This window comes from Anoplopoma fimbria, chromosome 18, assembly GCF_027596085.1.
Source record: "Anoplopoma fimbria isolate UVic2021 breed Golden Eagle Sablefish chromosome 18, Afim_UVic_2022, whole genome shotgun sequence".
NCBI classification, from domain to species: domain Eukaryota; kingdom Metazoa; phylum Chordata; class Actinopteri; order Perciformes; family Anoplopomatidae; genus Anoplopoma; species Anoplopoma fimbria.
In genome coordinates, this window is record NC_072466.1 from 6080405 (window position 1) to 6094299 (window position 13895).

General features: G+C 44.4%; 2 protein-coding genes across 4 annotated transcripts; one reads left to right on the forward strand and one right to left on the reverse strand.

The window, feature by feature from the left end:
* Positions 1-293: 293 nt before the first annotated feature.
* On the forward strand, positions 294-8173 carry zfyve1 (zinc finger, FYVE domain containing 1). 3 transcript variants are annotated; one of them, XM_054618263.1, is made up of 13 exons: positions 294-375; positions 733-1235; positions 1307-1550; positions 1868-2128; positions 2574-2788; positions 2966-3072; positions 4042-4150; positions 4238-4335; positions 4518-4635; positions 4927-5097; positions 5627-5807; positions 5895-6008; positions 6489-8173. In XM_054618263.1, the coding sequence occupies exons 2-13, from the start codon at positions 747-749 to the stop codon at positions 6719-6721; spliced, it is 2340 nt and encodes a 779-aa protein (XP_054474238.1). In that variant the 5' UTR covers positions 294-375; positions 733-746; the 3' UTR covers positions 6722-8173. The 3 variants fall into 3 exon arrangements, with proteins under 3 accessions (XP_054474238.1, XP_054474239.1, XP_054474237.1); XM_054618264.1 differs by having other exon boundaries at positions 341-551; XM_054618262.1 differs by lacking the exon at positions 294-375 and having other exon boundaries at positions 564-1235.
* A 90-nt stretch (positions 8174-8263) lies between these two features.
* On the reverse strand, positions 8264-13382 carry wdr21 (WD repeat domain 21). The gene is made up of 13 exons (XM_054618265.1): positions 12959-13382; positions 12726-12874; positions 11640-11797; positions 11450-11532; positions 10991-11093; positions 10694-10837; positions 10515-10564; positions 10320-10399; positions 9965-10057; positions 9626-9723; positions 9296-9472; positions 9070-9184; positions 8264-8885 (listed from the first exon to the last, which is right to left on the reverse strand). The coding sequence occupies exons 1-13, from the start codon at positions 13069-13071 to the stop codon at positions 8641-8643; spliced, it is 1608 nt and encodes a 535-aa protein (XP_054474240.1). The 5' UTR covers positions 13072-13382; the 3' UTR covers positions 8264-8640.
* Positions 13383-13895: the final 513 nt, after the last annotated feature.

Consider the following 13895-nt stretch of genomic DNA (forward strand, 5'->3'; position numbering starts at 1 on the left):
ATATATATATATATATATATAGTTTATAAAATCACATTTAACCCTTGTTTTTCTTCCCAACTCCAAATCCTTCATTTCCCAGAATGCATTGCGCCTTTTATGACTTTTTAAAAACAAAAAATACCTTTATAAAGCATTTAAGGAGTATAAGATAGTATTTATAATATATATATATATATAATAGTTTATAAAATCACATTTAACCCTCGTTTTTCTCCGCAACTACAATTCCTCCATTTCCCAGAATACATTGCGCCTCTGCATGACCTTTGAACCCTGGGTAAAAACAAGCCGATCAGCTGATGTGAAAGCAACAACATCTTCAGGGGTCCGACACAGACAGAGTAGCTCAGCGGGCTAACTTTTCCCAACAACGTCAGTCTTATGTGTGTTGTTAGACATTGTTTATTGGTTTATTTTTATTTTTACATCTTTTAACCAGCGTATTTAAATAGCAACGTTGCAAGGAGGCAGTAATTATCTGCATGGTTATAAGTGTGTTTGACATATCTGCCTGGTCTTTCTTTAATACTGATTCGTTAGTAAAAAAGGTAATAGTAAAGGTCCCCAGTTTTTGTCAGTATTGCATGAGTGAATTTTGTTTTATTGGTGATTTTTTTCAACAACAAGGTCAACATTACATCACATCTGTTCAGAGTCCCTCAAACGCGCCATCATTGTTTTTTTTCCTGCAGCTGCATTGCTTTTGAAATCTGATTTTCTCTTTTCAAGTTAAAGATCTCAACATGAGTGGTCAAGGTCCAGCTGTGGATAAAGCGGTGAACACCGTCCTGGGCTGTCAGGAGAACTACGCCTGCGGGGGGTCAGATGAGGCTGCCTTTGAATGTGATGAGTGCGGCAGCCTGCAGTGTGCACGCTGTGAACTGGAGCTCCATCGCCAGGAGAGGATGAGGAACCACGACCGGGTTCGTATTGCACCGGGCCACGTTCCCTTCTGTGACTCCTGCAAAGGTGATGGCAGCAGCTCCCTCAACGGTGGACGTCTCAGAGCAGTGGTGCGATGCCAGGGGTGTAAGATCAACCTGTGTTTGGACTGCCAGAAACGCACCCACAGTGGAGTCAACAAGAGGAAGCACCCTCTGACACCTTACCCCCCTGCCAGAGCTTCCCAGGATAACAGCGAGAGTTCTGGGGAGTCACAGATGGAGATCCTGAAAGCCGAGCTGGAGAAGGTGTTCAGCTTCCTTTTGGTGGACGAGAAAGAGGAGATGCAGGTAAGTACTTGTTCATTTGATATCATAGCATCTTGTGAATGGGCTGTCATGACGATGGGGCTGATTTTCAGGTGAAGGACGAGGACGACTTTGTGAGCAGACTGGGCTGCAGGCCGGATGAGCTCCTCAAAGTGGTCTCCATCTTCGGAAACACCGGGGAGGGCAAGTCCCACACCCTCAACCACACGTTTTTCCTCGGGCGAGAAGTGTTCACGACCTCGCCCACTCAAGAGTCCTGCACCGTGGGCGTGTGGGCAGCTATGGACCCTGTGCACCGGGTGGTAGTCATCGACACAGAAGGACTGCTCGGGGCCGGTAAGGTGCAAACAATGGAGTACAGTACCAGTCACAAATTTGGACACACCTTCTCATTCAATGTTTTTTCTTTATTTTTATTTTTATTTTTTTCTACATTGTAGAATAATATTGAAGACATCCAAACTATGAAGGAACACATATGGAATTATGTGGTAAACAAACAAATGCTCAACAAACCAGAATATGTTTTATATTTTAGATTCTTCAAAGTAGTTGAATGAGAAGGTGTGTCCAAACTTTTGTCTGGTACTGTAGCTTATTTTCATGTAATAAGCTGATTTTCCATTCTACCCTACTGTGGTTTCACTCATCAGGAGCCAATCAAGGTCAGCGAACACGCCTGCTCCTCAAAGTCCTGGCTATCTGCGACGTGGTCATCTACCGAACCCATGCCGACCGTCTCCATGACGATCTCTTCAAATTCCTCGGTGACGCATCAGATGCCTACCTGAAACATTTCACCAGGGAGCTAAAAGCCACTACAACCCGCTGTGGTCTAGACGTCCCGTTGTCCACTCTGGGCCCTGCTGTTATCATCTTCCATGAGACCGTCCACACCAAGCTACTAGGATCAGGTACTTCAGTCTCTGGATTCTTTTTCTATTTTTCTGATTGTACCTAATTAGAATTTAATGACATAAGAATCAAGAAGTACTACCCTGAGCCTTCCTCTCAGCACTTATTGTATTCGTATCAGTTTGTAGCACTTATTGTATTCGTATTAGTTTGTTGCACTTATTGTATTCGTATCAGTTTGTTGCACTTATTGTATTCGTAGTAATTTCCTTCTGCACTGTACTTTTGCTCTGGTTTATGCTTTTAGATGCTTGTTTAAGAAAGGAGATGCACTTATGACTTCTGGTGACTAGTAGTTCTCTTGAATACCTATGTTGAATACACTTATTGTAAGTCGCTTTGGATAAAAGTGTCTGCTAAATGACTGTAATGTAATGTAATGTAATGTGTTCTCTCTCCTTCACTCTCCGTCTGTTTCCGTCTCTGTTTGTTCTCCATCTCTAGACAAACCGTCCGAATCGGTAGAGCGTCTTCTCCAGGAGCGTTTCAGGAAGCTGGGTCTGTTTCCTGAAGCCTTCAGCTCCGTCCAGTACCGTGGGACTCGGACCTACAACCCTCCGACGGACTTCAGCGGTCTGCTGCGCACCCTGGAGCAACAGCTGGACAACAACACCACCCGCTCGCCACGCTCCGCAAGCGTCATCTACAAAGCTCTGCAGGTACTGAAGCTTGATTGTATGAGTGTGTATTATACTCATGGCTATGGACATCTTGTAATGTGGCACACAACGAATGCATCTCCGTTTATACACCAACAATGTTTTAATATCAATATTGACAGTGAACATTATTGACTCTTCCTTTTTTCTTCATCTCCTCCCGGTTCCTTCCTTCAGGCCCTGAGCGATCGCTTCAGCGGGGAGATTTCAGATGAGCACATGGCCAGTAACTCATTCTTTCCAGATGAGTACTTTACCTGCTCCAGCCTCTGTCTCAGCTGTGGGTACGTGTCCCTCTGCACGCTGCAACCTTTTCAGTTCATTAACAGAAATGTAGAAACTAGAATGAGAAGAAACCCCAGAAAAGTTGTTTTATAACTAAACATTCTCAGATGTCACAGCCAACTTCCGGGCAGTGCAATTTTATTTCTGATGTACCTGATCACACGCAGGCCTGCTTGGTTTCACTCAATTAATAACAATAAAATTTAGCTTTTCAAAGTAGGACAAAAAGTGAATGTCAGCCAATTCAATTTATTGTGTAACTGCAAAAAATGTTGCCAAAAATCTTCCGGAAGATCTATTAATGAGAACTTTTTAAACTTGAGCGCACTCAGTAGGGTGAAGATCTCCGCCCGGTGTGTCTGCAATGACCACAGCTCTATTGTGGGAATTGAATGAACACAACCAATCATTAGTCTAATTGCCTGAGTTTCACAAAGAGACAGCAGTTCAGTTAGAGGTTAGTCAAACAAACCGTCACAAACAAGAACAGTGAGCCCCAGACCAGCAGATGAGAGGTATGCAGCAGTGTGTGTACTGGTAGTTCCTTTAGCTGTCAGCCCAGCGCTGTAAAAGGTGTTTTGAGAAAGTGTGAGTCACGGAAACCATGAGAGCTTCTTCAGCATGCAGCCATAACTGTACAGCCAAGATATAATGCAGTTAGCTGCAGCAGAATGCAATATTAGCCGTGGACAGACACATAGGCACTCACTCACTCACTCACTCACTCACTCACTCACTCACTCACTCACTCACTCACTCACTCACTCACTCACTCACCTACAGACACATTCACATGACCGATCGCGTGACCCTCCTGATGGAGATAATAATAAGATAACTGTTAAATGAATAAGTAATGGAACAGTATCTTTGGAAATATGATTAAAAAATGTTAATGTTTAAAGTCACCCTAAATTTTTTTTTACTTTATCCCTTATACATTTCTGGCCTTTGTCTCTGACTTTCAGTTCCGGCTGTAAGAGGAGCATGAATCACCTAAAGGAAGGACTCGACCACGAAGCCAAACATCGCTGCCGCTACTCTGCACAGTATGACAACCGCATCTTCACTTGCAAGGCAAGTACTGGCCCAAAATGCCACACGTGTGTATGTTGACGTGTACCGGCTTTACGAGGTTCTGAGTGTCTGTGCTGATCTTCTCAGGCCTGCTATGAGGGAGGGAAGGAGGTGGTGGTTGTTCCCAAAACGACAGCCTCGTCTGACTCACCGTGGTTTGGCCTGGCCATCTACGCCTGGTCTGGGTGAGTCCAGCTACCACAATGTGATCAACCCAGTAATTAACCTGGAGCCATTTATCCATTCACATTTATAACAACAGAAAGTGCAAAAACAAATGTATTGCAGCTCTGCTATACAAACCAAGAGGCGTTATCATCTCTCCCCTTTGTACTGGAGCTGACCTATTTTTCTCGTCTCTGTTCAGGTATGTAATCGAGTGCCCCAACTGTGCAGTGATCTACAGAAGCAGGCAGTACTGGTACGGAAACCAGGATCCAGTGGAAACAGTGGTCAGAACAGAGATTCAGCACATCTGGCCTGGGGTAAGTCCACAGAAGAACAGCCTAATGATATGCTGCCTTTTTGTCTCGTCCATTGAGAGCTGCATTTGCAGAATATTCATGCCAGTCAGTGGAATGTTTATGCCCAGGAAACTAATGAAAATGTAGTTTTGGATAGTGAATCACACACTAAAATACTTTGTTTACTGCACACAACTAATGTTAAATTAGGATTATCTAACAGTGTGTTGTTACAGTATAAAATAAAGTCTGTCAGCTAGTGTTTCCATTTGTATCTTTACTTTGCTCTTCCCCCTCTTGTCTTCTTCTCAGTCTGACGGTTTCCTGAAAGACAACAACAACGCAGCCCAGAGGTTACTGGATGGAGTCAAATACATTTCTCAGTCAGTGTCTGAACTCAGCGTCAAGCCTGCCAAAGCAGTCACCTCCTGGCTCACCGACCAGATCGCTCCAACCTACTGGAAGCCCAACTCTCTTATCCTGGTGCGTGACAAAAAAATGCACTTAAACTACATTACATTACATTACATTACAGTCATTTAGCAGACGCTTTTATCCAAAGCGACTTACAGGAAGTGTATTCAACATAGGTATTCACTAGAAACTAGAAAGAAAATACAAACACTGTGATGAAAATTCTCAACAGTACAATGAGTACATGCAACTTTGTACTTGAGTCAAACTTTTCTTCTCACCTCAGTCACTGCCAAGAGGAAAAAAAAGTTCAAATGAGTCCCTGCTGTACTCTGCTCAGTCTTTTTTCAACAAGTATTTGGCATTTGTCACAGTTAAATGGTAGACTTGGCAGTATCAGCTTGCAGTTTTACAGCAATGAAACATTTTAAGATGAAGATTTGATTTTAAAGAGGACCATTTGTTGCTTTGATGCAGCAGCTGTGAAGGGGCAATGAAGACAGATGGTGCAAAATGTTACACTATATGGAATTATATCCACAGTGTGACAACTGGTAGTAGTTCTCGTATGTCATCCTCGTGTGTGTGTGTGTTGCAGAAATGCCATAAATGTGGGGAAGAGTTCCAACCCAACGACACCAAGCACCACTGTCGGGCCTGTGGAGAGGGCTTCTGTGAGACCTGCTCCTCTAAAACCCGGCCGGTCCCAGAGAGGGGGTGGGGGCTCGCACCTGTCCGAGTCTGCGACGCCTGTTTCCACAACAGGGAAATCTCAACTGGTAAATCCCTGTTTGATGTGGTATCAGTTTTATGGGTTTCTGTGTGTGAGTTCCTGGTTTTTATGTGTGCATGCTTCCTTGTTGCAGAGCTGCTGGACGCTGCCCTGGAGGAGGAAGGAGGCACCCTGATAGCCAGGAAGGTTGGGGAGGCGGTTCAGAGCACTTTAGGAGCCGTGGTCGGCGCCATCGACATACCTCTAGGTGAGCATTCGACTGTTTTCATCATCAAAACAATGCAGATAAACCTGAAATGGTCCGTTGTAGCGTTTGCTCCTCCCCCCAGAAAGCAAAGTCTGCTCTGATTGGTCAGCTAGCCCGCTCTGTTGTGATTGGTCAACGTTTCACATTTCAAAAGACTCTTCCTCCAGAGCTTCAGCTCCGTCTCTCTTTTGTTGTTTGAGGGCCAAACTAGCCGGAAGGAGTTTTAGGTCACTTCTGTAACATTGTGACCTCATAAAGTTACAGAAGTGAAGAAGAGAATTCAATGGAGCCGTTTCAGGAAGCTCAGGAGCTTCTGAGGGGGAGGGTAACTCCTTTTAGAAGTGGACTTCAGGTTTTACACTCTACGGACCTTTTACATGTAAAAAAAACCATATATAACACACTAAAGAACAGGGAAAAAGTGGAAAAGCATAATAGGGCCACTTTAACAAACTACTGTTTTCTCTCCTCTGCGTCCAGGCCTGGTTAAGGACGCCGCTCGTCCGGCCTACTGGGTCCCGGATCAGGACATCCACTCCTGCAGCGAGTGCCAGAGGGAGTTCTCCCCACGTCTCTCCATCCACCACTGCCGCGCCTGTGGCCAGGGCGTGTGCGACGACTGCTCTCAGGAGCGCCGCGCCGTGCCCTCCCGCGGGTGGGACCACCCGGTGAGGGTCTGCAACGGCTGCAACCAGAAAGCTGGGGAGCTCTAGCAGGACGAGGAGCGGGACTCAAAGAGGGGACGGTTGAGGACGCCGGCCTCTGTGAAAACTGGAAATTGGCTTTTTGACATTTGGCTAAAATGCCTCAGTTCCCTTTGGTCTCATTAGGGGCATTCCTTGGCTGCCACTGGACCGTCTGTGGCAGGTTGGACTCTGTTTTTCCAACACGGTTATCACATCACATCAGTCCCTTGATGCTATTTCACTTTATTATGCCTATATTTTACACTGTGAAGAATATCAGCCAGAGTGAGACTTGAATATCAATAAGGGAGCTGAGATAAAAAGAGAAAGAACTTTATGGCGTTTTATGAAAGAGAGTATTGTACGTGCTTGCTTACTATTGAGTTCAGGTAAATGTCCGTGTACCTCCTTTGATCCCTTTAAGATTTGTATTGATGCACATGAACCCCTTTGACAATCCCTCCCCAGTGTGACACTAGTACTATTAGCACCTTTTTGTAGTCTGGGGCTACGCGTGTGAACCGTTTCGTAATAGAAGTACTGACCGAGCATCTTAAACTGATTACAGGCAAGAACTTTTATTCTAAAAATGTTTCTGCAGGAATCCTGGATGTATTATTTGGGGCTGGCTCTACAGGAAATGATGGAAAACCTGAAAAATGATCTACCATACTTGTTTCTGATCCTTTTTTCAAATGGATTTACTGTAGTTTTTCCTCTGTAGTTTTCCTGCCGCTCTTTGGGTTCAGGAGGTTTGGAACATTACAAGCCATTTAAGTACTGTAGCACCGAGATGCATTCCAACTTATATAATTACTCCTTATTAACTTCTTATATAAGAACTTCCTTAATAACGCTGTCCACATTGTTTAAATTTTACATAAGAATATACATATATAGGGGGAAAGTTTACTTTCATAGGGAATTTTTTTAAATGGCCTTTGTTTTGTTTTTAAAATGTTACAACTACTTAAAAATCTACAAATCTGACTGCAGTGGGATTAAATGAAACAGGAACTGCTTTTTAAAAGGAGTGGCTGGCTCACAGTAGCAATACAGAAAAAGACTTGAAACCATCTTTGAGGCTGGCCCCTCAAACCGGGAAAATAATAAGAGTAATCTATTACTCTGCCAACTCAGGCTGTGTTAGTTCGTAGCACCAAGTGAGACAGGGTTTTGACTGAACTGCGCTTTTATCTGACAAATCCATATGATGACGCAGTTACGGTTTTGACTGAACACCCGGGCATTGTGAGATCTGACTGGGTTTTTATTTAAATTGACTGACTGGGAGAGTCGGTTTGCTTACTGTGTCAACAAGGAAGCAAATAACACTTTTCCCTGAATCGCTGAACTATCATCGTTGTTCCTATCTCAGAGATGTTCAATAAATAAGAATGTCCCAAGGAACAAATCAATACCTTTATGATCATGTATGCTCATATACAGTATGTATTAAACTGCAGAAACTCACTCTGTGTGTGTGTGTGTGTGTGTCCTTTAGGTGAAAATACAATGCAAGAGTCCACTGTGTTTACTGATTCTTTTAAATAGAATTATCATTCAACAGTTGATTTACAGTATCATCGCTTTTCAAATTCAGATCAGAGACACCCTAAATCACATTAAAAATCAAAGTCAATCATGTCGTAAGAGCACTTTTTTTTTTATAAAGGTTACAGAAATCTCATCTCCAGTCATTGTGTGCGCTCTTGTATGTGGCACACCATTTGACACAAACAAGTGGGTCAAAAAAAACATTCCCCTGAGACTTCAATGTAACTCTTCTGAGGTCAAAGTTCAGTGCAGCCTTGTGAAAATCAACAGCACACTGGCCGAACCCTTTCAATTATAAAATACCTATATGAAATACCACTCCATCCATAAATTTGGCAAAAAACCCCCCAAAAACATGGTGTTTTAGGAAATGTGAGATGATCAAATTCTCAGTCTTTTCCTAAAAGCCGCGCCGGCTCCTCTCCTCCTTCCTGGTAGTCGGTGTTGTACGGGAAGTAGTAAAGGTCGTGTTTGACGGCCATGAGCAGGCCAGGAAGCCCCCTGCAGCCGCCCAGCTTGGAGGAGAAGACCACGCTGGGGATCAGGTCGTTTGCGGCCGGATGGGGCGATGGGATAGTCCTCAGTAGATGGCCATCTTTTAGGCTCCATAACCTTGTGTAGCAATCCTGACCGACTGGGGTAAAGGACAGGGAAGGAGGAAATGCAAAATGAGTGTATTGTTTTTTCCATCAGAGTTGGAAAGCCCCTTAGTAGAGACGTTAGACAATCTCGAGCACAGTAACTGTAAACCTGGTATCCCTTTTATTAAGCCAGTCCTTGTTTCACAGTATGTTTATAAAGCATGTTGTGTCTCCTACCTGCCAACAGAAGCCCCTCAGGCTCATTGACGTGGATGGGAAGGTAGGCATGCTCATTGTGGTGCCCTTTGTACTCCTGTACTGGCTTTGTGACACGCACATCCCACAGCTTAATCTGCACATGAATGAAGGTAAAACAGCAAAGTTAAGGCAATAATAAAATCCACGTCATTAGCCACATCTCTGGCGTATGATCCACTCTAAAAAAAAAGCACATAAACCTGACCTGGCCCAGCATGTCAGCAGCGAGCAGGTAGTTCTCGTCCTGGAGGATGCGTACGGAGGTGATGGCCGACTCTTGATGGAAGCGACTTGCCTTCCAGCTCTGATCCCTGCGGCCACGCTGACGCAGGTCAATGCTGAAGATCTCTCCTGATCGGCAACCGTTAAACAGCACAGGGACCTGAGGGAACAAGGAGGTACTTTACCTTCTAGGCCTTTCTTTTTTCTTTCTCACATTGTGCTCCGTCACACTTGAAGAGAAATCCATACTACAGCATGTTATAAGTGAACTCAATTGGCTCAATGCAACTGTGTAATGCAACAGATGACTCACCCTGAGGGCGAACTGCTGGGCCAAGACGTCGCTGCCGGTGCTGTACGTCTGCGTTCGGCCCGTCTCTGCATCTTTCACTATCACCCTACGAGATAAGCCTGCCAACACATGCAACCATTTCAATAATCGTAAAAATAATAAGCTTTATTTGTAAAGCAAGAAATCTGTAGCTTTTTTCTGCCCAAACAAATTGAGTATGATTCAAGAGACTGTTTAACACTGCAATACTTTAGCCATGCCAACAAATTCACGGCTCTACAGAATCCAATTATAGTTATTTGATTATGAATATCTTATTCAATCATGAGTTGCAAGACAAAGGATGATGGATGCACAGACCAGTGCTGAAGGTCTTGTCAAACTGGGGGTTGAAGCACCAAGCACAAGACCAGGCTGAGGATATTTTAAAGCTACACAGCATCCCGGGCTGGTCTGTGGAGAGACGGGGAGAGGGAGAAATGTTATAATGGAGTCGCAAACAAACAATGCTAAAGTGAAACATGTTTTTTTTCAGTCTGCAGGCATATGAGTACATTACAAATTCCGGAATATTAAGCAAAATGTGGGTTAATGAACTAGAAAAGTTTGTAATTAACTATTATTTTAAATAAAAAGCCTCAAAATCAGACAATGGAACCTTGATCTACTATCTATATTGTCTTAAATAGTGTGAGAGGATTCTATTCAGTACAACCTGGGTTGGAGTTGCTGAAGAGGGAAGCAGGAAGTAAACTGACGCAGCCGGGGGTGTCTGCTGCTCCAACCAGACACAGCCTGTCAGTCAGCTCCGTCAAGGAATAAACAGGCAGCACTTGAATCTTAAGCTTACTTAGTCTTTGCTTATTAAACATGCATGCTGACTAAGCTCACTACTTAAGCTGAAGGATACAGGACGTGGGAGTCTGGGTAGTTGACCGAGGCCCAGCAGATGGAATTCACCTGAAACACATTAAGCAGAATAACCTTTAGCTTATGTAAATAAAACATAAAAGCTTTCCTTAACATGTACGGCGGAACACGGATACGGTGAAGTACATGAAATCACGTTCTCCTGTGAAACACTCCCACCTTGCGGTTTGTGAAGTAGAGGTTGTCGCACATTTCCACAGACAAAGATCCCCGACTGCTGCTGCTGAAGTTCATGATGCCGTACTTGCAGCCTCCGTGTGAGACGTCGTTGACTGTGAACACTCGCTCACATGCAGAGTCCCCCTGAGAAAGATGAGAAAAAAAGAGGGAGAAATGACAAGAGAAATCATTAGAATTATATCTTTAAAATGAATAGAAAATGTGTTTATACAGTGCATCTACTACGACTGCATTATTGTATGAGCCCTAGCGTGTTTTCAGTGTCTACGCTCTCACCACTATGAGCCTGAAGTTGTCGGTGTTGGGGTTGCTGTTGTCCGTGCTCTGGATCTCCAGTTTGTGGCGTCTCATTCCGCTGACCTTCACCTCATGGACCAGCCTGGAGACACACAGTAAACCACGTTAACACCAACTGGAACCATCCACAGAATCATGAACACACCTCCTCTGAGGTCTCTGAGAAATGAATTATCCTAACTGAAATTGTCAGGCAGCACAATATTTTGACTGCGTCTTCGCATGCTTATGTTTCTGACTCACGTCAAAATGGATTTGCATCATTGTTAGTGGCCCGGCTATGCTCCAAAGAGAACTCATTCTACACATGCAGAACTGATTAGCATTAAAGTTACTGTGTTTTCTGGAATGTATTACAGCTGTGGGGTACTGCAATATGGAAAGGATACAAGGAGAAAAGCTCTACGTCCATGAATGAATGTGTGTGTGACACAGTACCTGCAATAGGAGTTTGCAGGTAACATGCCGAGGTGTCTCTTCTGCAGCAGCAGCGAAGTGTTCAGTCCTGTTCTTGGTGCTTTCTATGAAAAAGACAACACATGTCCCATCATTCATCCCAAGCAACAACTGAAGCTTCAAGCACAAGACGCTCTGAAATGATTTCCCCTCCGCCTCACAACAAACTCACTTTTCTGGGCTTTTCATCCTCTGCAAGCATCTTGTTTCTCTGTTTCTCTCTCTCTTTCTCCTGCAACTGCTCTCTGGTCAGTGGGTTACAGTTGTTGTGTCCGGGCAACAGGCGGAAGTAACGATTTTTCTCCTGGTCAAAGTAGAAGCCGGGAAGCTCTGGCAACAGAAAGGGGGTGGTTAGATTTAAAGCATGGACAAATGTTGCTCTTGTGGGATCTGACATGGGCCCTTAACACCTCCCACCTGGTGAAGAAAGCCCAACAGAGGCTCTTCTTCTTGTGGAAACTCAAAAAAGCCCAACTCCCCTCTCAGCTCCTAGTCTACTTCTACAGGAGCACCATAGAGACACTGTGTGGTACACCAGCTGCACAGCAGAGAACCGGAGAGACTTGGCCCGGGTAGTTAAAACAGCTCAGAGGATCATAGGAACCAAGCTCCCGACTCTGGACACGGTTTATGCTAGTCGTCTACACAAGAAGGCTAGCAACATCAGCAAGGACCCAACCCACCCAGGTCACACTCTGTTTGTCCCCCTGCCATCGGGGAGAAGGTACAGAACCTGTTGTACACAGTAAAGTTTTCATTCCTTTTGTGTATTTTTATCTGTACATTTTGTGTATTGTGTTGTATATTGTTGCTATTGTGTTTGTTTGTTGACAATAAAAACCTCTTTATCTTTAAAGCCTTCATGTGGCCACCGACTCACTGGCAGCTTACTGTCACTGACCACAGAACTAATGGTTGTTCATTTCTGGAGAGGGTTGGGCGGCTGTGGCGCAGTGGAGAGCAAGGTAGTTCTCCAAACAGAGGGTCGGTGGTTCAATACCCGGCTTTGGCAGTCGATGTGTCCTTGGGCAAGACACCTAACCCCAAGTTACTCCTGAAGGCTTGCCATCGGTGTGGACTGGATGATGAATGTTAGTTAGAGTCTGATGGTGGCACCTTGCATGGTAGCCTGTCATCAGTGTGTGAATGGATGAATGATATGTAATGATATGTAATATACTACTGACTGTAAGTCGCTTTGGATAAAAGCGTCTGCTAAATGACTGTAATGTAATGTAATGTGTTGTGTGGCACTGACCTGGTGCAGCACTGCTGGTCTGAGAGGAGGAAGAGGAGGAGGATGAGGAGGAGGAGGGGGAGGAGGATGAGGAAGAGGAGGACTGGTTTTCCAATCTCCTCTGAGGTGCTCTTACTGGTGGCCGTGCATTATTATTATTACTTCCAGTGCTGTGAACAGAACACCACCATTACTGACATTAGACTCACACACCAGATTGTTAGAACTACCCTTCAATGTTTCCTTTAACATACCCATGGTCGTCCTGTGTTGCCCATTGCCGGTTGCCTCTGTACCATCCATTGCGTTGCCCGGCTCCCCGTCGCCTGTACGGCCGTTGCCCTTCTCTCCAGTTCCACTTCTTCATCCCTTCTTCTTCTCTGGGGGTCACCAAGTACGGATCCTCACGCTAAAAGCCCCAGTGTGTGGCAGCATGTTTACTTGTAGCCATTAGCATATTTGGAGCTAACGTCAACTACACCTCTTCCTCGACACATTTAACATTAAACATGAGTACACGTAAATGTATTTCTTTAATATGTTTTTAAACAAACTTCCTGTTGAATGCAAACAGGCTTTATTTTCTTATTAAACTGGTTTTACAGCTGGTTTTAGCACCTCATGAGCTAGCTAGCTAACTGCTGAGTTCCTGCCATGTTGGCCCGCCCCCCCGAACGCCACTCATTGGCTGCTCGCTAACAAAGGTGCGTGACGTGGCAGGCATTCATTGGCCGATCGCTAACAACGTTCATTGGTTGTTGTCTTTGCGAACGTTCCAGCCACACACCAGTATAATAATGTGGGAATTTGTTTTATTTCATATGATTGACGGACTATGGACTTTCACAATACTAATATGTAAAGTATTAACGCAAAATGTGTGTTCTGCAAAAAAATATAATTCAAAATAAACACTCATAAGTCCACACAGCCGTCAAAACAAACCAAAACTACAGAAAACATCCTGACAGAGCCCACACTGTTTGATATGCTTATTGGTGAATAGTGACATTCCCCATCACAATAAAGACAAATGCATTTTATTGCATTAAATGATTACAAGGCTACTCTCTGAGGACTGGGACTGTGATGTTGACAGATTGCTGTGAGGCCACGCCTAATGTCTCCATGCTGCTGTTGCATTGGTGGGGAGCCCGGTGCCAAGGACCGCATTGGCTGTTGTGCGTGTTT